Source organism: Poecilia reticulata, chromosome 7 (assembly GCF_904066995.2).
Source record: "Poecilia reticulata chromosome 7, P_reticulata-male-v2, whole genome shotgun sequence".
Lineage (NCBI taxonomy): Eukaryota > Metazoa > Chordata > Actinopteri > Cyprinodontiformes > Poeciliidae > Poecilia > Poecilia reticulata.
Genome location: NC_088836.1, coordinates 14,832,642 through 14,852,118, shown reverse-complemented (window position 1 = coordinate 14,852,118; position 19,477 = coordinate 14,832,642). Strand labels below are relative to the sequence as shown.

The 19,477-nt window shown below is 39.6% G+C and overlaps 2 protein-coding genes across 4 annotated transcripts; one reads left to right on the top strand and one right to left on the bottom strand.

The window, feature by feature from the left end:
* The first annotated feature begins 2,229 nt into the window (after window positions 1-2,229).
* On the top strand, window positions 2,230-8,852 carry sypl2b (synaptophysin-like 2b). Its single transcript, XM_008413294.3, has 6 exons — window positions 2,230-2,393; window positions 2,549-2,626; window positions 3,172-3,290; window positions 4,907-5,111; window positions 6,745-6,930; window positions 7,995-8,852. Exons 1-6 carry the CDS (start codon window positions 2,376-2,378, stop codon window positions 8,112-8,114), a joined length of 726 nt encoding a protein of 241 aa, XP_008411516.1. The 5' UTR covers window positions 2,230-2,375; the 3' UTR covers window positions 8,115-8,852.
* Window positions 8,853-9,908: 1,056 nt separating this feature from the next.
* On the bottom strand, window positions 9,909-19,477 carry amigo1 (adhesion molecule with Ig-like domain 1). 3 transcript variants are annotated; one of them, XM_081608957.1, is made up of 3 exons: window positions 18,732-19,477; window positions 18,417-18,525; window positions 9,909-16,593 (listed from the first exon to the last, which is right to left on the bottom strand). In XM_081608957.1, exon 3 carries the CDS (start codon window positions 16,492-16,494, stop codon window positions 14,965-14,967), a length of 1,530 nt encoding a protein of 509 aa, XP_081465083.1. In that variant the 5' UTR covers window positions 16,495-16,593; window positions 18,417-18,525; window positions 18,732-19,477; the 3' UTR covers window positions 9,909-14,964. The 3 variants fall into 3 exon arrangements, with proteins under 3 accessions (XP_081465083.1, XP_081465082.1, XP_017159053.2); XM_081608956.1 differs by lacking the exon at window positions 18,417-18,525 and having other exon boundaries at window positions 18,732-19,476; XM_017303564.2 differs by lacking the exons at window positions 18,417-18,525; window positions 18,732-19,477 and adding an exon at window positions 18,040-18,407.

The window sequence follows — 19,477 nt, the reverse complement described above, 5'->3', positions numbered from 1 at the left end:
GCATTTTAAAATATAGATTTTTAAACAATTTAAAATCTTTTAAATAAGCCTCCTGAAACCATCCATCCATTTTCTTTCACCCTTGTCCCTCAGTGGGGTTGGGAGGGTTGCTGGTGCCCATCTCCAGCTGATGTTCTGGGCGAGGGGGGTGTACACCCTGAACAGGTTGCCAGTCTGTCGCAGGGCAACACAGAGACAAACAACCATGCACACACACTCACACCTAGGGTCAACTTGGAGAGGCCAATTAACCTGACAGTCATGTTTTTGGACTGTGGGAGGAAACCGGAGTACCCGGAGAAAAACCCACGCATGCACAGGGAGAACATGCAAACTCCATGCAGAAAGACCACAGGCCGGGAATTGAACCCAGAACCTTCTTGCTGCAAGGCAACAGCTCTACCAACTGCACCACTGTGCAGCCCCCTCCTGAAACCATCACTCCCAATAGTCAGACAGGAGGGTTGGGTCTCTTGATGGTCTCGGTGCCAGCAATGGCTCAGTTTGCTCATTCCTCAGCCCAGTTCTGAGCATGTATAAATGTTTGACTTTACATATATAACAGCCTCTATCAAAGTAACAAAACCAGTAAAACCAGTAGTAGATTTTATTTTTAGTGAAATCTTGTGGAACAACAAACTGCCCATCACACCCAACCTATTTGTTTTGCAGTTACTGCTCATGAAATCTCTAGAAATAGCCTCAGTGACCAGGTCAGGTATGCAGGTTCATACCAGTGAACTATAATATAGATTATTTTTTCTGAAAATTTAATTACTTGTTTTCAATGTTGTATGTTTTTCAGCAAATGAAAACACAACATTTAAGATTAAAATATTACATCTTTTTAATGAGAGATGTGTGCTTGATCAAATGGATGTATATTACTCACTTATAAAGGGGCGGCATAATGTATTTTCCATTTTATAGAACAATCAGGTTATATAAAATGAACCTAAAATGAATAATACATCAGTCCAGGTATTATGGACTGATGAATGAAAATTTGAAATAGTCAGTTCATCATGTTACCTTTGGTTGTTATAAAATGCTTTATGCATCAAACATGACTTAAAAGAAATTTGACTTTGTAATGTGACACCTTGGAATTGGTCTCTGTGTCTTTAAGAAGCTCCTGCCCTTTCTGGAAGAGATGCTTCAATTAGCCCCACTTACAGTAATTTTAAACCAGATCATGTTAGTAAAGATGAAAAAAGGTGCTGTGTGCTAAGTTTAGTAGTTTATATTAAATATAAGTATGCACATTGTTAAGAAGAATTTACACAGTTTATTGCAACAGTAAAAAAGATCTGAGGTGAAATTAGCAACAGACGATGCAGAAACCGCATTTCGACCATGACTGTTTCATGCATTTGTGCAAATATTTTCTTTTTTTTTTATCTGGCTACAGGCTAAACACAACTTCTCATCAGTGGATGCATTGAGGTCAGTGAGTCATTCAGGTGCTTTTTGGCACATTTACAACAGGATGTCATGTGCCTAGCCGAGAGGAATGGCTTCAGACTGCTGCGGAGAGAGACAGTTATTCTTTTGTTACGTTTCTCCCATCCCCACAAAGAAACTCTGAAGGTCATTCATGGTGCTTTGATTACCAGTCTAACCAGGCGGAGGTTTTTTTTTCTTCCCCCCACTTTAGTGGGACGGCCAGATGCAGAAAGTCAAATCTGACTTGTGGTTAAGAATCTTAGATTCTGCAGAGTTTGGAATACTTTAGTGAAGTAAAAAGTTTTGCTTGTCTTTCCAGATGTGGAAAAAAAAGCCAAGTAACAATGGAAGAGAGAGAGAGAGAGAGAGAGAGAGAGAGAGAGAGAGAGAGAGAGAGAGAGAGAGAGAGAGAGAGAGAAAGAGAGAGAGAGAGAGAGAGAGAGAGAGAGAGAGAGAGAGAGAGAGAGAGAGAGAGAGAGAGAGAGAGAGAGAGAGAGAGAGGCATTAATTGAGGCGTCCCTAAACTTTTGACCAGTTGTGTAAAAAACTTGTTCCCTCTTGTAGCCACTACCACTAATGTAATCATTCATCTATACTCTGATTTTGCATTAGAGAAAAATACATTTTTTGCTAAATCCGATTTAATTCAGAAATTCTTCTCAATAAAACTAATGAAACCCTAGTCTGTATGTTTTGGATTAAGTGCACATGACGTGTAAAAAAAAAAAAAAAAAAAAATCCCCTTATTTCTTGGCTTTCCCAGCAGCGCCCCCTACCGTCCCCTTTTCTTATCGCCTTAACGTAACGGTAACGTCACAGCCACTGCGATTCACTGAAAAGTTTGACGCGACACAAGGAACCTGCACGGAGCCGCAAGAATAAAAAGAAGCGGATAAGTTTTATTAGTCCGTTTTTCCCTCGGAGCGAACATGGATTCCGTAGCTCAGGTAACTTCAGGGGCCACAACACTCAGAGGAGACCAGGATAATAGTTTTGTTTTTCAACCAGCAAATCTCCTGTTTTTTTTTTTTTTCTCGATAAGCCCACTTCGGTAGCAGATTCCTTCATGTTTTCTAACACACTCTGTATTTACGTTTATTAGAAAGTGCTCTCATCAGGATTCACTCTCGACTTTGGACCCCTGAAGGAGCCTCTAGCGTTCATCCGTGTGCTAGAATGGGTGAGTTTTACAGGATTTCTTCACCATATGGCCTGTGCGGTTCTGGGTGTGTGTTTTTACGTGGGTAGCTCATCTCTGCTCGCCAGAAATACCTCACAAATTGATTAGGCAGTTGGTCTTGTGACCCTCCCCACGCCCAGAGGAGTTATTATTTGAGCCTCAACGTGGAATGCGTTACACTTTCATGGTTTATGTCAGACTGAATCGTGCCCAAACCTCTGCAGCTCCGTTTGCAAGTGGGCAGTCGTTTTGAAACATGTTGAGAAATAATTGCAGAATCTAATATAAACATTTGCAGCTTTCACCTATCCACTGCCTCACGATTTTTACCCTTTCACTTTATTTATTTATTTATTTATTTATTTTTTTTAAAGTGTGAGCCCTGCATTGTAAACCATCTTATCTAGACTTCCTGTCAACATTTTTCAGGTCAAATACGAGGAAGTATGTGCTCATGTGTATAAGCGTTAGATCAGCACTTTTAATTTCATCAGCCCCTTCCTCATTTCTTTTCTCCCAACTGTTTCCCCCCTCTGTGGTTACAGGTTTTTTCCATATTCGCCTTCGCTACGACTGGAGGTTACAGCGGATCCATCAGCTTCAACATCCAGTGCAAAGGAGGCAAACTTGAGAAAGTAGATGCGTTATTCAACTACCCGTTCAGGTATGGCCAAGTAATCCTAGCTCACCCAAACAGGGGGACTGGTCTGAGTTTCTCCTGCTAGGATGACCTCAAGCTAAAAAAGCTAAACTAAAATCTTAAGCAAAGAAAGATACAGCTTTTTTAATAGAACAGGAAACGATGAATAGACCTGCTGCCTTAAAGGCACAGTCTGTATTAAAAAACTAACAAACTATTCTTTACCTCTCAGATGTCGTATTGCCAAGAGTTTGTAGAAAATGGAACAAATCCTTAAAACTTAAGCGCTACTCACATTTACCCCACTTTAGCTGCTTTTAGTGATTTAAAGGGTTAGTGTTATGTAAAATCAATGGTTTTTATAGCTTTACACCATGTTCTGATGTTATTTCCTCATAAGAAACATATTTGGAGTGTTGCTTTGATTATATTATGCACGTTTGAGAAATCCTGTAATCTGCCATGGCAACCGTTCAGCTGGGCAAAATGTTTCTCCTCCTCGGAGCTGCAGTTTCCATATTTCTGTCTCACAGCGCAGCCCTCCGCTGCGACTCCCACATTCAGCTCCCTCAGACTAGCCAGCAGCATTTAGCAAACACCTAGTGGATCTCTGTGTCTGCTGAGCTCATTATATGAGCTACTTCTCAGTGAAATGCTGCCAAAACATTTGGTAAAGGGTTAAAAGAGAAACAATGTTGTGGTGATTTCCTGAAGGTTGGAGCAGGACTTTTTCAAAAAGATAGAGGCCCAATTTCAAGATGTTAAATTACGAAGGTTAATTTCTTTTAAGTCATATTTGACATATACAGAACGACTGAAGGTCACATAGTTACTCGATTGTGCTATAAAATGATACTATGTGGCTGGAAAACACATAATACTGCCTCTTTAAAACAACTCAAACAAATAGACACAACACTGTTTTAGTGGAAAATAAACCTCTAGACTGAAACTAGACTATTCCCAATACACAGCTGTTGAGCTCTTCACTGTTTTTGACTATTTATCCCCCTGATCAAGTAACAAATTTATCAGTGATTGAATATGGAAGTGTAGATATTTGATATCCATTAGCATAAGGTTTGTAATCCCATGGGTTTGAAAATTTGTCCAATACAGGTGAAGAATCTGACCGTGAACTCACTGAACCTCACCTCAACCCTTCAACACTACTACACATCTGCCTTTATTTTGCTGTAGCGTTAGAAGATATGATGAAAAAATCTTTACACATCTGACTTCTTAGCAGACACCTGGATATTTTTCAGGCAGTCAGTCAAACTTTTTATAATAAAAAAATAGAATAAGAAGGTGTTCCACGGCTCAGAATGGGGCCAAATCAAGAGATGCTTCCAAGACATGCGAGGACTTTATTTCCACATTATGACATATATATTTTTTTGTGACTAGAAATATTTTCCAACATCTCAGTTTGATTAGCAGTGTGTGGGGAAGGGGTAGGACTCCATTCTGCAGAGATTGAGAGAGTCGCTCCAGGGCTTTCTCTTGCGTCTTTTTCGAAAGGGTTTTAAACCACTGCAACAGAATTACTGAAGATATTAGCCATGTCACAATGCAAACTTATTTTAAAACTGTGGTTTCTTAGAAGAAAAAAAAAAAAAGCTTATTTGTGTGCAAAGGTTGACGGACCATCAATATACTGTTCCCAATTGTGAAACCAACGGAACGACATTCACAAGCTACTTCCTGACCGGAGATCACTCGTCCTCTGCACAGTTCTACGTCTGCATCGGGGTTTTGGCTTTTCTCTACTGCACCGCCTCGTTGATCCTCTACCTGGGCTATCAGCACTTGTACAGAGAATCCCCTCGGGGTCCCATCACGGTACGTTTGCATGGATTTCTTGTATTCTTTTCTTGCTTTGTTTAAACAGATTAGCTAAATCTGGATCGAAAGGAACCTCAAGCAAGAAATGTCGTGGAATACTTGCATCTACGCCCTCGTCCCGAATCTTACTCGAGCTCGGAGAAAGTGTAGCAGAGCTGTGCGAGTGAAGGACTGTGAAGGGTGTGGTTTGCAAGCAAATGAAGGACATCGGTGTTGTGCAAACGTTTCCGTCAGGAAGCACCACGGGCAACACTGGAGGAGCAATGTTGCTGTGTTGTCATAAGCTAGTGAGGCGGGTGACTGTGAGGAATCTCGGCCACAGCAGAAGGAATCTGTTGCTTACTGAAAACATCAGCTTAGAGAAGCTTCTCCGGACTGTTGTTCAGCATTTTAAAGATGTGCTTGTTTCCATTTTGTTTTACTTCTAGGAAAGTTTGTAAATGTATATAGCCATGAAAAAAAAAAAAACACACACACACAACTTAAAAAACACACACTCTCAACTGGATTGTAGAGTCTGGATGGGAAAAAAGAAGCAGATGTACAAGTGAGTAAAAACAAGATTTAATTCAGTTTTTGTCTTGTTTGAAACAAAAACAAAATCTTTTCATGTTTTAAAGCAATGAAAGCATCATCACCAACAAAGACGGTTTCTTATATTCTCTTATATCCCAGGATGTCACTGTTGACAAATGCTGGGGATCAGCAAATAAGTTTTTGTTCATATTTGTCCTTTTAAGTGCATTTTTTTGGTGTATATTCTTGTTCATCTGTATTCGTTTTGTTTTGACAAAGAAAGCATCTGACAAAAGCTTGGGTTGTGTGGAATAAACTGCGCCCCCTGCAGTCCACGTCTGGAAAAAATTAGGTTCCTAAGAATCAGCTTTGTTGGCCAGCATTGAGTGAAAGAATGAATATGACTTCAGTTTTCAAGCAGTCCAGGCATACAAAGTAAAGTATAAATATATAAACTTAAGAAAAAATAAACTAACATTATGCAAATCTATTCCTGTCTAGGAATATGAAAATGTGCTGTTTTTTATTTTAAAACATGACTAGAAAACAAAACGGATCACTTCCATTTTTTTTTTTTTACATAAAAAGGAAAACAAAAGTATATTTTATTTTACTTCAATATATTTTTAAAATTTTACATAAAAATGGAGTTACCTTTTATTTTGTTTTTTCATTTCCTAATTTATGACGAGAACATCCACTTTACCAAACATGACGATATATGATTCTTTTTATCTTTGTAGATAATTCAGTGCAGAGGATTTAAAACGGCTGATGCTGTCAGATCTACAGAGTTTAATACAAAACAAAAGCTTGCAATAATATTTTTTTAGATTCAGTCAAATTGGGCCATGTGTGAATCCAGGGGCTCCCCCCCTCCTTCCCCCCGTGTGTTCAGCCGTTTTCCTCTTATTTTCTTTTGAACTACATGAAACGCATCCAGTGAGGAATAAACAGCTACTCAGATCTGTAGTGTTATGGTTGGTTCAGTCAAATCGGGTAAATGAAAAAAAAAAACATTCTGTCTTATTAAACCTGCTTGGTTATGTAGGGCCCTGAAACTAAACACAAGATTAAACCTGTTTTTGTACTTCCTTGTTTGCTGCTTCTCTAGGATCTGCTGGTGACTGCATCCTTGGCTTTCCTGTGGCTCGTATCGTCCTCCGCCTGGGCTAGAGGCTTGACTGACGTCAAAACAGCCACTAGTTTTGAAACTATTTTCAGTGGTGTTAAAGTTTGCAAGAACAACACATGCACCCCAGGAGCTTTGCCCTCTATGGGCAAATTAAATTCTTCTGTGGTGAGTTATAACATAACTCGGCATTTCTTTGCATAAGAAACGGGTTTGTGTATAGACAAAACTGTACCATGATTTGCTCAAACAAAGTAAAAAAAAAAAACCCTCAAAAAACATGGTTTTCAATCAAAAATTTAAAAAGGTCTGAAAAGTGTTATGTGCATTTTTGGGCTTTTTTATTTTTATTTTTTAGACTCTGCTACCGATAAGTAAAGTTCAGTGCAACCAGTTTCCTTCAGAAATCATCAAGATTCGCTTATAAAGCAATATGTGAAGGTCTGAGTGTCACAGAGGGTCGGGATTTTCTTTCTGAAAAAATGAAACGGCTTCACAAAACTTCCATCCTGCACTGACACACCGGGCAAAGTAAACATTTGTCAGAAAAGCAGCCAAGAGATTCAAGGTAACCAAAGCAAGTAGGAACTGCAGAGAGTCACCACTCTGGTGAGACAATCTGTTGACAGGAGCAATATTAGTTATGCACTCAACCAATCTGCCCCATCAATGGGAGGCTGGTAAAGATGTTCCTGAAAAAAAGCCAGACGTCCTGCTTGCAGCTTCCCGCATGTCATGTAAAGCAAAAGGCAAACGTGTGGATGAACATGTTCCCATCAGTTTAGGTCAGAGTTAAACAGATTTCTGGTAGTTCACGGTCAAACATGGTGGAGGCAGCATCACAGCTTCATTTTTTTGTTATTATGCAGGTTCTAAGAAGTTGCTCAGAGTTAATAGGAAGACGCTTAGTTCAACATACGAGGCGATTTTGGAAAATAAATCTTTAGAGACTTTAGTGGAGGTTCACTAAACATGAAGCCAGAGCCACAACGGGAAGGAAGATCAGTCTGATTAAACTTGAGCTGCTTTGCAAAGATGGATGGACCAAACTGTCAAAGATGTTAGACACATTAATTCTCTCAAAGACTTGTAGCGGTAATTAAAAGAAAAAAGTAGTTCTGCAAAGTATTTCCTCTCTGGAGTAATTACAAATTATTTATAAAAGGGAGAGAGAAGGAAAACCATGCTTCCTTTTTGGCTAATTTTCAATTTCTGTCCCAACTCTTCTGCAGATATTTGGATTCCTTAACCTCATCCTGTGGGGAGGAAATTGTTGGTTTATATACAAAGAAACCCCTTTCCACAAGACGAACCAGCCTGCCAACCTTGAAGGCGGAGCGACGCCACCATAACTGCACGGCTCCCACGTTTCAGAAACGTTCTGATATGTGCAACTGACTGCACTTTTTGCAGAAAAGATTCTAATTTTGTGTTGTGTTTTTTTTTGCTTAATCAGGAATTTATTTTTGTCAATTCATCTCAAAAGGTACTAAAATTTGTTGTTGGCGAAATATTAATACAGACTGACCCGTGTAATACTAAAGCATGCAGACTTTTGAGTTTGTAGATATAACAGGTACAAAATGCAAAACCTGCTTTAACAGCTGCACACCTTTTTCACAGGATGCTGTACAGTATCTTTGTTCAATGCAAATTTTCTGCAATTGTATATTGTACAAAACTCAGGGCTGATGAGAATATTAATCAGACTTCCAGTTTCAGTTCAAGTACTTGAATATGTTTAGTTAAAATGAAGCCCTCGTTTAAATTATATAAATGCCACTGTGAGATTATTATGTAAAGGTCAAAAAGGTTGTTTTTTTTTTCTCTTCATTTTGCAGTCATAATAATTGCTGTTACAGAAATGGTAATACTTCTAGTTTAGACTAACATCTGAATATGGCGCTGAATGCGGTGCTTCCGTTGAATCCGTTAACATTTTACTGTTACAATTTTAAATTTAAAAAAATTTTCTCGTTACATAAGATATACTTTCTCCTTTTCTTTTTGGAAAATGTCCAAGCAAATGTATTTGCAGTGTTTGTGCTTGGTTGTACTATTGTTGAATACAATTAATTGCTTTAACAGTTGATGTGTTTAAGTTATTCCTAATTCACTTCATGTCTGTATCTGTCTTGCTTTTCTACCTGCTCTTTGTAATGAGAAAAAATTAATTTGCCAAGAAAATGGTTGTCCGTTTTGAAAATTTCTAAAAAAAAAAACAAAAAACAAAAAAACTATATCCACGTTTTATCCCCATGTCTGCCGTTGTTTCCTCACAGTTTAGTTGAATTTTGCTTATTTGGAAAATTTTTCTTTGCTTTATCTTCTTAAAACGTTTAGTGATTGCTTAAGAACTTCATAGTGCTTTCAATATGTATATTTAGATGTGAGTAACGAACCTCGGATTAAGTCAAATGATGCCAAACAACCTCAGGTTCTGTCACAAAAATAAATTATTGCAAATGATGAGGCAGGTTTTCTGTTGCGTAAAGAGAAGATGTTATGTATTTTCCAGGAATATAGTGCCGTTTTATAGCCCAATAAAGTAACTATACTACCTTCAATTGTCATGAAAATGCTGTATATATCAAACATAACTTAAAAGAAATTCATAATTTAATGCTAACTTTGAAACGACTTTTTCTTGTCATCTTCTGTTGCTCTCTGAGAGCAGATATCGACTCTTCGTGAGTTTTCTATTTGGTTTGATGACTGTCGGAAATTCAGAGCACCTCTTGGCTGATTTATGGTAAAACTACCTTGTTTAAATATCCAAATTTTGACCTTAACAATCGAGCTTAGAAATTTTGCTGTCACTGCTTTTGTACGATATATGTTTTACCACCAGAGGGCAGTAAAACACAGCTTGTGATCAGTAATTTAGAGCGCCTTGACTGAGCTATGATCTATGTAAAAGCATTTATACGTCGGTCTACCAAAGCCAATTAACTGTATATTAAATGTATGAACAACAAATAAATTTTAATAAAATGTTTATATATGGTGCTATGAGTGTAGCAGCACCTAATCCACAGTTTGGACCCACTGTGTATTAGACAAAGCAGATCACAACTTTGTAATAAAGTTAGCATCACAGTTTAATTGCCTTATGATTTATAGACAAATGAAGACGCCACAAGGTGTAAAACTGTATCTTTTATTATGTCAAATTATTGTGTATTACTCTCCTTTAATGCCTATAGTTTGCAGCTATCCTGCAGCCAGAGAAGCTTTTAAACACACCATGCAAAGCCATTATCCTTCAGCTACGAGGCCTCTGAGTTTTTATGGCAGTGACCAACCTTATCATTTTTAAAGTTGCGGTCAATAAACACAGTGCTTTCAGTGCTGCTTAAAGCTCCCTTCGTATAATATGGCCTCAGGTAAAAGCAACAAGCCTTCTGCCTCACCTAACCATGGCTGATTGCTACTTTATAGCTATGGATGAAAGATGATTATGTGCAGCAGGGTAGTAAGAACGCATTCTCTTCCCTTTTTAATCTGGCTGGATTTATCTAAAATTACGGGCAAAGAGCCTGCAAGGTGCATCAATAATAGGTTTGATTGTTTTGCTTTAAAGATACTGTAAATGTGAGCAAGTTAGAGTCGTTACACAGTCCTGAGGAAATCTATTTACCTACTATTTAGTGAGCTTTTCATACCCACTTGTTTTTCAGAAATTCAGTAGATCCCTCCGTTTCCCATTTCCCTCGCTCACCTGCCAGCAGCTCCCTACATCGTATGGCATAACAATCTAGTAAAGCACTGTGTTTTTAATTTCTTATGGCTTTAGGAACAAAAAAAATCCAATACTGATTGAGGCTACATACAGTCTAGTCACTGCCGATTAGGATTTATATCCCTTAAGTTATTTTTTTTTTTTAAACAAAAGAAAGAAACCTGGCACTCTCTACATGCAGGTTTTGATACCATGTTTTCTGTTTGCCCAGCCATTTCAATAAAAAATAACTGATTCCTACCCTGCTTAAAAATAAACATTTATAATAAGACTTGGATGTTGGAACAGCTAACATTATCACAAAGGCAGACAAAATGCAAAATGAACAGTATTGGAATATACAAGAATACAGTCAGTACATCAGAACAGTACACAGCTAATCAATACTAAACGCAGAATGTGAGTCTTAACGCATACATGTATATATATATATAGATATTTATATTGTTTATACACAAAGGCAGATTTGCTTTGGAGAAAAACAGCCGAGATTTTCCCTTTATGTCAGGACCTTTGCAAAAAGCACTTAACAAAACGCTATAGAGATCTACAATACGAACTGTGGAGGTCGAACGTCGGAGTGGATCTAGTGGAAATTTATCCCCTTCTTGATGACGGTTGATTAATGTGCCGAGCTACTCAAAAGCCACAATATCTGTTTGTGATCTCAGCTTCTCGCGCCGTCTTAAGTGACAGCACCATGTTGGCTAAAAAGCACACATTTCAGCTGCAAAAGGACAAAAAAAAAACAAGTAAAACCCTTAAAATGGATCTCTCTCTAGGACAAACGCTACCCGTCTGTGAGGGTTATGTATGCAGCTTTTTTTAAGTGTGGCTTGGTATTTTCTGCTGCTGTCTGTTTCTCCACCTGGTGTTTCAGCGTGTGACAGAGTGATATGATTCGCACACACCACCTCTCTGACAAGTGTGACTTCCTTTTCTCACCCACTCAGGAGATGCTGCTGTGCATGCGGCAACTGTGAATATTCCACCAATTTTGCGTAAGAAAACATTGCACCAGAAATGTGTAAATTGATTTTTTTTGTTGTTTTTAAGTTTCGAAGATGCGATTTTATGTATTTATCATTGTTTTAGATTTTTTTTGTTTGTTTGTTTTGAATAGCAACTCGGAGGCATAAAGGAAATTTGGTATTGTGTTGCACTTCCCGACCATATGACTCAGTTGGGAGCGAAAACGCTTGATGAAAGCTCCAGGCAAATTGCAGACGTCTTAAAGGGCATCGCATTCATTGCTGAGTGATTGCTTTCCAGCCTAAGAAAGGGCAGCTTTATAATGACCGGGAAAGACGCAAACAAAGCAAACACATCTGGGCTGAACTGAAGGCTGTCAGTATACATGAAGGCAAAGAAAATGCCTCTTTTTGTGTGGCGGTGACTCACGACACCCGCTGGTTCAAGGAGAGAAAGGCAGACTCTAACTTCTTCCAATCAAAAGATCAAATTAGCATTTACGCCCGACTGGCCTTGTTGTGCTTCGACATGAACCCAGTTCAGTCTAAGGGTGTTTAAAGGGGTATTTCAGAATATTTGAAGAGGTTTAAGCAGTTGTTGTGCCTCCAGGAGATAACTCTTTGTAGGACAAATTTGAAGGAGAAAAACACAGTCTGCTGCATTTTATTCTCAGATAGAGCAATATTGATGCTCTGGCAGCAGGTGTTGACTTTAACTACCTCTGAATTTAAAAGTAGGAGCAAAAGCAATGCTGAGCTCAAGAGTTTCCCATAACAACATGGTTTCCTCATCCCTCTTCATCATTAGCTTCCTCACCTGAAGGGTCAGGACAGAGTGATATGAATGTGAATCAACCCTAAACAAAACGTATAAATCATTTTGGAAAACAACTTTTAAAATCTCTGTTACCAGAAAAATGCTGTAAAAAAAAAAAAAAATCTCTAATTTGCAAAGTATCCAGGTTCGTATGGGCGGGGCATTAGCATGAATCCAGCTAATGGCTAGTCCAAAAGGGGAGTTGATCAAAGCAGATTTAACAGAAACTCCAATCCTGACAATCTCATAGGCCTTAATAAGAAGTATTTTAAAAATCCAACAACTTGTTTGACCTGTTTTGCAAAACAAATTGAGGAGAACGTAACATGTAGAAAGTTTCCAGTCAAGAAAAACAGTTTTGGTATAAAAAAAATAGTAATGATTTTTCTTGATTTTTACACTGCCCGACCATTTATACTCAGCATCTAGTCTGACCAAAAAACAACCTGCTGCAGGTAAGACTCTTATCGTTTTAATTGTGTATAAATCCAGATTAGTTGGTACCGGACAGTAAATCCTAACAGCATGACACAGAGGAGCCAGGACCAAAACAAACTTCCACAGTCTTAAAACAACTTTTAAAGATGTCATAGCGGTTTATTCAAGCCCATCTAATAAACTTTTAAAACATCCTCATACTTGCATTGTCCTGTCATTTACAGAGAAGTAAGTAAATATCTACATCGGAATAGACCTATGAGGCATTGAATAACTATTTTTTAGTTTGAAAAAAGAACCTAATGAAACATACATTTATGTACTTTTCCATGTAGAACCAAGTCAGCATCTGTTTAAGGTTACAGGAAGGGGTCAAGATTAGATGTCAAGATTAGGGTCAGGTCTAGACATCAAAGATTTATTAACTTTAATAGGACAAAGCCGTACGTCTGAGAACGTAGGAGCCTAAAACAGAACCTGCAGGTGGATGCTCCTTTAAAGAACGCCAAAATGCAAAACTAAATACGGCTTAAATCTAAAAAAAAAAACAAAAAAAAACGTTTCCATAAACGGCTCAGACCATCTTGACTTTGAAGTTATTTTAAAATGGTAGACATGTTTACCGCTTCTGGACTTGCTGTTAGCTTTGCCTGCGGTACCAACTAGTCTGGATTTATTCTGACTTTAAGATGCTTAGTTATTAACAGCTTATAACCTTCTAGCAGAACAACACTTTGGCAATCTCGCACCATCCGTTTCAAAAAATCCTGTTAATTTTGTTTTTGTGGCAGCTGGGGCTAACTCTAGCTTTTCCTGCCGGTAATGTACAGCTGCAACTCCATTATTCATAAGCTTATTTTTAAGACGGAAACCATTAAGGTTACTCAGACCCCAATGCTTTACTGCTGACACAACAAACATCACATTCTAGCAAGAAAAGGAGAAAAGGCTACATTTCAGGTGTGACACTGGGAACTATTGATTGAACCCTACCTCATTTTTCAAACTACATCTCATTTATCACATCTGAACACAGGCTTGTCTACTCAAACAATAAAAAAAAGGATAGACTTTCAGCTTTCCTGTAAGGTGCACCTCTTTTCTTAAGAATAAAATAACATAATGCAGCATAAGCTAAGCATCTGAGCTTTAAGCTCTGGATTAGCACGACCAACGCTGTTACTTTGCCAAGAAGAAAATTTAACAGCATGTGGCACCTCAGCGGACGACAACCAGAGCAGTCTGCGTCCTTGTAAGGAGTTTGGTACCTATGTGTTTACAGAATTGAGACAACATGTTAATAATCTGTCAGAACAAAATACCTTTCTGCACCTTGTGTGCTTCTGCAGGCGACTGCGTGCGATTACCTGTGAGAGGCGATCAAAATATTGTCTGGTTTTCACTGCAGATGTGAAGAAACAATATGGGAGACGCTGAATGCACAAGTATTTCAGCATAGGGTTGCTCAAAAATTGTCTACCATGCAATTAGGAAATTTTCACTTATCATGTGTAAGTGGTAAATAGCTGCCAAATATGGCTTCATGACTTAGACTATAAAGTAGGATCAATCTGTATCCGTTAAGGGTCGGATTAAAAATAGGGTAAAAACCTAGTTCTGAGAAATCTATGATTACGTATCTCAAGCTTTAGGATCTCATATAATTTAATGTAATAGGTTTTATGGCATGCTGTGTCGTTATATATATATATATATATATATATATATATATATATATATATATATATATATATAACTCAAGGTGAATGTCACTTCTACTCAGAGCCTGGTCACGTCAGTGTCTGTCTTTGTTTGATATGATGCAGCCTATCCAAATTCTTCATTAGAAATATAATTATGAGGAAACCACAGTTTTGATTTACACCAAAATGTTGTTTTTGAAATCTGCAATTGTTCACAATTCTCAATCGGTTGTAGTACATCGCTTCCTGAGTGCTGCTAACAACCACATTTCTTCTCTAAAAGGCGCCACGGTCCGCTTGTATGCATCCTTTCCTTTCACAGTATGAATAGTAATTGCTACAGGTTGAAACGCTGGAAAAGTCTGGCTTATTGTCCTCTTTGACAACATGACAATTCGCTTTGAGCTCCCTTTCAGATGCAATAATAAGTTTGCTATCCGTCCCTCTAGCCTTTTCCCGCACAAGGTCACAGTAGGAGTTTAAATTCAATAAATCATGGCTCTTAATGTGCCCATTAGCGTCAATGTCGACTCAAACCACCATGGGAGTGTCTGAGAAGACGGAGCTAATGGACTCTGCTACCGATTTCTTCCTCTTCCCCTTCATGAGAGAGCCGGCCTCTCCATCCAGGTCGTCATTGTCCTCGTCCCCGTTGGGATTCACCTTGCCGTTCTGGCCCTGCAAGTCCTTGGAGTCGATGAACGCAACGTGCCTGTTCAGCTCTGCCTTCATCGCCGGGTCCTCGTGGGTGGGAGTGACGCTGAGCATCGAGGAGTGGATGCTGTCCTCGCCGCGGGTCTTCCCCTTGCTGGGACAGCAGAAACAGCGGCACGGCGTCAAGTAGAGGTACATGAGCACCAACACCACACTGGCCAGGCAGCCCACCAAGGTAGTGTAAGCTGTGTTCAAAGTCTCCCCAGCCCCATGCATGGTGAAGTTGTGAACCTTCAGCACAACGTAGATAGTCTCATTGAAACTCTCGCTCACAGCGAAGCATGTGTAGGTCCCGGAGTCATCGTACCTCACCGGACTTATCTGCAGATTCCCGTTTGGCAGGACCTTTGCAGTCTGGTTGTCTCCCGAAGTCACCAAAACATTCCCTGGCAACGCCCAAGTCTTCATCATGTCACGGTGTTTGGTGTCACAGCTGAGGATCAGCGTTTGCTCCAGGAAAGCCTCTTCGCCCTCCTCCTTGAACGTGCTGCAGTTCATGCTTTCGCCACTAAGATCGAAAATCTGGGTTTTCTGCGTGTTAGGCAGGACGCACGTGAACTCGTCACTGAAGTCCACAACACAGTTCAGTTTACGAATGTACCAGTGGGCCAGGAGTGTGTAGAGATTACAGGTACACTGCAGAGGGTTGTTGTGGAAGTAGAGGCCATTTTTAATCCAGGCAGGCAGCGTATTAAGGTCATCTATGGGTACCTTTTTGATCCTGTTGGATGAAACGTCCAGGAGGCTCAGCTTTTCCAGGCGATACCTTTCTTTGATCAGCTCCGCTGGGAAGCGAGAGATTTGGTTCTGGCTGAGATACAGCTTCTGAAGGTTGACCATGGTGACAAAGGCTGACCTATCAATCTGTGAAATTTGGTTATTGTAGAGCAAGAGGACCTCCAAGTGGACCAAAGGCTCGAAAACAAACTCATCCAGCTGCTGCAGTTTGTTGGAGGACAGGTCCAAGTAGCGCAGTTGCTTCACATTTATAAAAGCTTCAGAGGAAAGGAAATGGAGATCGTTGTGGCTGAGCAAGAGGTTATGGAGATTCGGAAGCTTGACTGTAGTCCATTCAGATCTGAGCAGAGCTATGGCGTTGTAGCTGAGATCCAGTACAGTGGTGTAGAGAGGCAGACCGGTGGGGACGGCACTCAGGTCCATCTTGGAGCAGCTGACGATGTTCGAGGCGCAGATGCACGTCGTATGGCAGTTCAGCGTCGACCCCGCTGCCTCAGGAAGCCAGAGGACGGCGGCGCAGAGGGTGAGAACCAGGCCCCATCTCTGCAACTTACTCTGAAACTTACAGAGGGGTAAAGTTTCACCTGCTCTGGAGGAAGATCGCAACATGCTAGCAGTTGTTCTCAATCCTCCAGAGGTTTATTATGATCCCATTTTCAGGAAAACGCTCTAGGGTGTAGGAGTCCCAAGCACATTGGTGAATAAAAGCTGAAAAATAAGACAAACATGTTATTTAGATAGATTTTTAAAACAAAACATGAAATATGCAGTTTCTGGAAAATACTCTAATCATATGAATATAATACAAAATCTCTGAATTTTACTTCTTTTTTTAAATGGAGGATAAAACTGTCAGCCAGAGGTATAACAAACTAAGACCGCAAAATCTTCAGGAGGCCCTGAGAACACTTCAACTCTCACGTAGGACATAAATCTCAACAATATTATTGTTTATCACAATAAGTCTGTCCTAGTACATCACAAAATCCCAGTAAAACACATTAAAGTGTGTGTTTTTAAAGAGTAAAGGTATGAACAGGGTTGAAGGGGTGAACACTTTAACAAGGTACAGAAGTTTGATAACCGCACTGCACTAAGTGAAGACTCCCAATTTATTACCAACAGATTTTTTCTGCTGCTTGTGTCTGAGCTAGAGTCACGTTTCATTCACACTGGAACTGCTGTGAAATCCATCTTGACATATATATTGCAAATTTTGCCAATAACTGTCAGGTAAACTTGGCCTCCTCCTTCCTCAACCGAATCCATGCAGAAGCTGCATTCGATTAGCGCTGGAAGTCAAAGGTTGGAATGACATCACAGCCGAGCCGAGAGCGTTCTAGTTGCAAGTCGTAAAAGGTTGAGACTTGCTGTTTGATTTGGAGTGAACTGCTATTAGCAAAACAGGACGCTATTATATTTATTTCTCAACATGTTGCTTGATTTATATATATGTATATATATATTTTTTTTACAGTGAGCCAGCTGTTTAATAAAATACTGATCATTAAAAGTGTAAATAAATAGTTAACCCCTGCAACATCATCCACTTCTTTATGGGCTGCAGACTATTCATACAGAAGGATCCCATCAGTTTTGGGACAAGCTAAACTATTCTGCAACAGCACCTCAAAATAGAAAGGTACGACCTTTAAACAAAAAGGTAGAATGTAGAAAACACACAAAAACTTAATGCTATAAAAACCTAAATTGTGTACCCTACAACATTTAGTTAACAATATAAAAATGCTTATTTATCATTGTCCATTTTAGGTACTATTTCTTTTAATTTTTTTGTTTCAAATGTGACCAGCATTACATAGCTTTTTTCAGATCCATGAGTTGATTACTTAATAAATTACATTTACTCAAATTGTATTTTGTGTGTGTTTTGCCTTTTTAAGACTCTAGTTTCTGTATTGTCAACAACGTCTTCCAATGACACATAATTACCTCGTCATATTTTCATGTTTCCTCACAACTTTTAACATATTTTTTTTTACATAAAATCATTAGGCTGCTGGTGGATCTGGCTTAGAAAGTTTCTGGGGAAAACCCTCCACACTGGATGAACTTTAAGGTCCCTCCTTTCTTTCTTTCTTTTTTTTTTACTGATAACTGGAAACACGACCATTGAGTACAAAGAGGACCCACCTTAAAAGTGGCTAAGAAGTAGAAGCCCCAGTCATTAAAATCTGCGTAAGGCCCTGTACAATCTTGTGCCGGCTCTGGCGGACACTTCAGCTTTAACCATCCTCTATATGAAAAGAACTAAGAAAAAAAATTATAAAAAAAAAAAATGGAAATGCATTAATTCAAACTATTTTTGTAAAAAATAAAAAAATAAATAAAAATCTATATTTAATTTCGGTAAAGGATGTGTTTAGCGGACTCCTGATAAAAAATAAACCCCCAGTGTAGAGGTTCGTGTCATTTTCCCTTTCAGCTTTCACCTCTCCATCAGCACAACTTTCCTATGCAGCTTTACGTGCCTGTCTTAAAAACAAACAGACACACAACACGGTACTCACGCTAACCCATGTGTATTCACACTCCCGGAGGCAGAAACTGATTCCCTGTGCTCTGCCCATCTTTCCATCTCTACCTCGCCATTTCTTGATCTCCCTGACACAGCTGCACCTTACCGCACACAGTAAAAAAAATAAAAATAAAAAAATAAACGCACACAGGCAAAATCATGCAAATATCAGCACCACGTCGTGTCATGTTCCCAAACTGCCCTCCGCTCATTTTATGTAAGAGCCGTGCAAGCCGTTGCACTGCACCATCATGTTGACAAAATAACAAGTACAAAGAAATAAAGATGGAGAGGAGAGGACACTTGCCTTGAGTCGTCGGGGGTGCAGCAGCAGAAGGCGTCGCTGATTTCGCGAAAGCAGCTCCCTGCGTTTGTTTACGGCGTTTCCGCAGGCGAGGAGCTGTCTGAGCGAGCTTCCGCGTCTGCTGCTGGGGACGGCTGATGCAGGGAGGAGGGAGAACCTCTGCTCAGATGTCTTTGGCAAAATAATCCCGCTCCACGAGGCAACTAGCACCCGGCGCAAAATTACGCAAAAAAAAAAAAAAAAAAAAAAAAAGCTTACGTAAAACGCAGAAATCAGGCTTACGTGAACTAATCACCTTCATTTAATTATCAGATTGTAGTCGGCTTGTTTTTTTTTAAATCATAAGCACGTTTCGCTCCGGACTCTGGCGCATTTTGGTGCAGGTTCGGTTTAAGTCCGGTCTGATCGTCATCATCATCATCATCATCAGCAGCAGCAGCAGGGAGCCGCTGGGATCATTAAAAATGAGCAGTCTACGTATGACAGGCTTTCTGCGGCTCCACGCAGGCCCGCATGCGGCTCTTTTTCGCGAAGAGCTGCTGCTACTGCAGTGGTGGACGCGCTGATCGGTATAATGCGCTCAAATCCACAAGGCGCTGTTTACCGAAAGTGACCGCGCCAAAGACGCGCTAAAAGCTCTGGAGAGGAAATGGAAAAGTCCACAAGTAGCCGGATATTGCAGAGCAAATGATAGGGGTGATTATAGTTCTATTTTTTCCCCCAAGCAAAGCAATTCTCAATTGACTGTC

What these genes read in the sequence shown, in the direction of transcription:
- amigo1 (XM_081608957.1), bottom strand. Translation starts at nt 16,494, where the DNA reads ATGTTGCGATCTTCCTCCAGAGCAGGTGAAACTTTACCCCTCTGTAAG.
- sypl2b (XM_008413294.3), top strand. An exon ending in TTATTCAACTACCCGTTCAG is followed by an intron (nt 3,291 to 4,906) that starts GTATGGCCAAGT and finishes TTGTGTGCAAAG; the next exon opens with GTTGACGGACCATCAATATA. An exon ending in GCAAATTAAATTCTTCTGTG is followed by an intron (nt 6,931 to 7,994) that starts GTGAGTTATAAC and finishes ACTCTTCTGCAG; the next exon opens with ATATTTGGATTCCTTAACCT.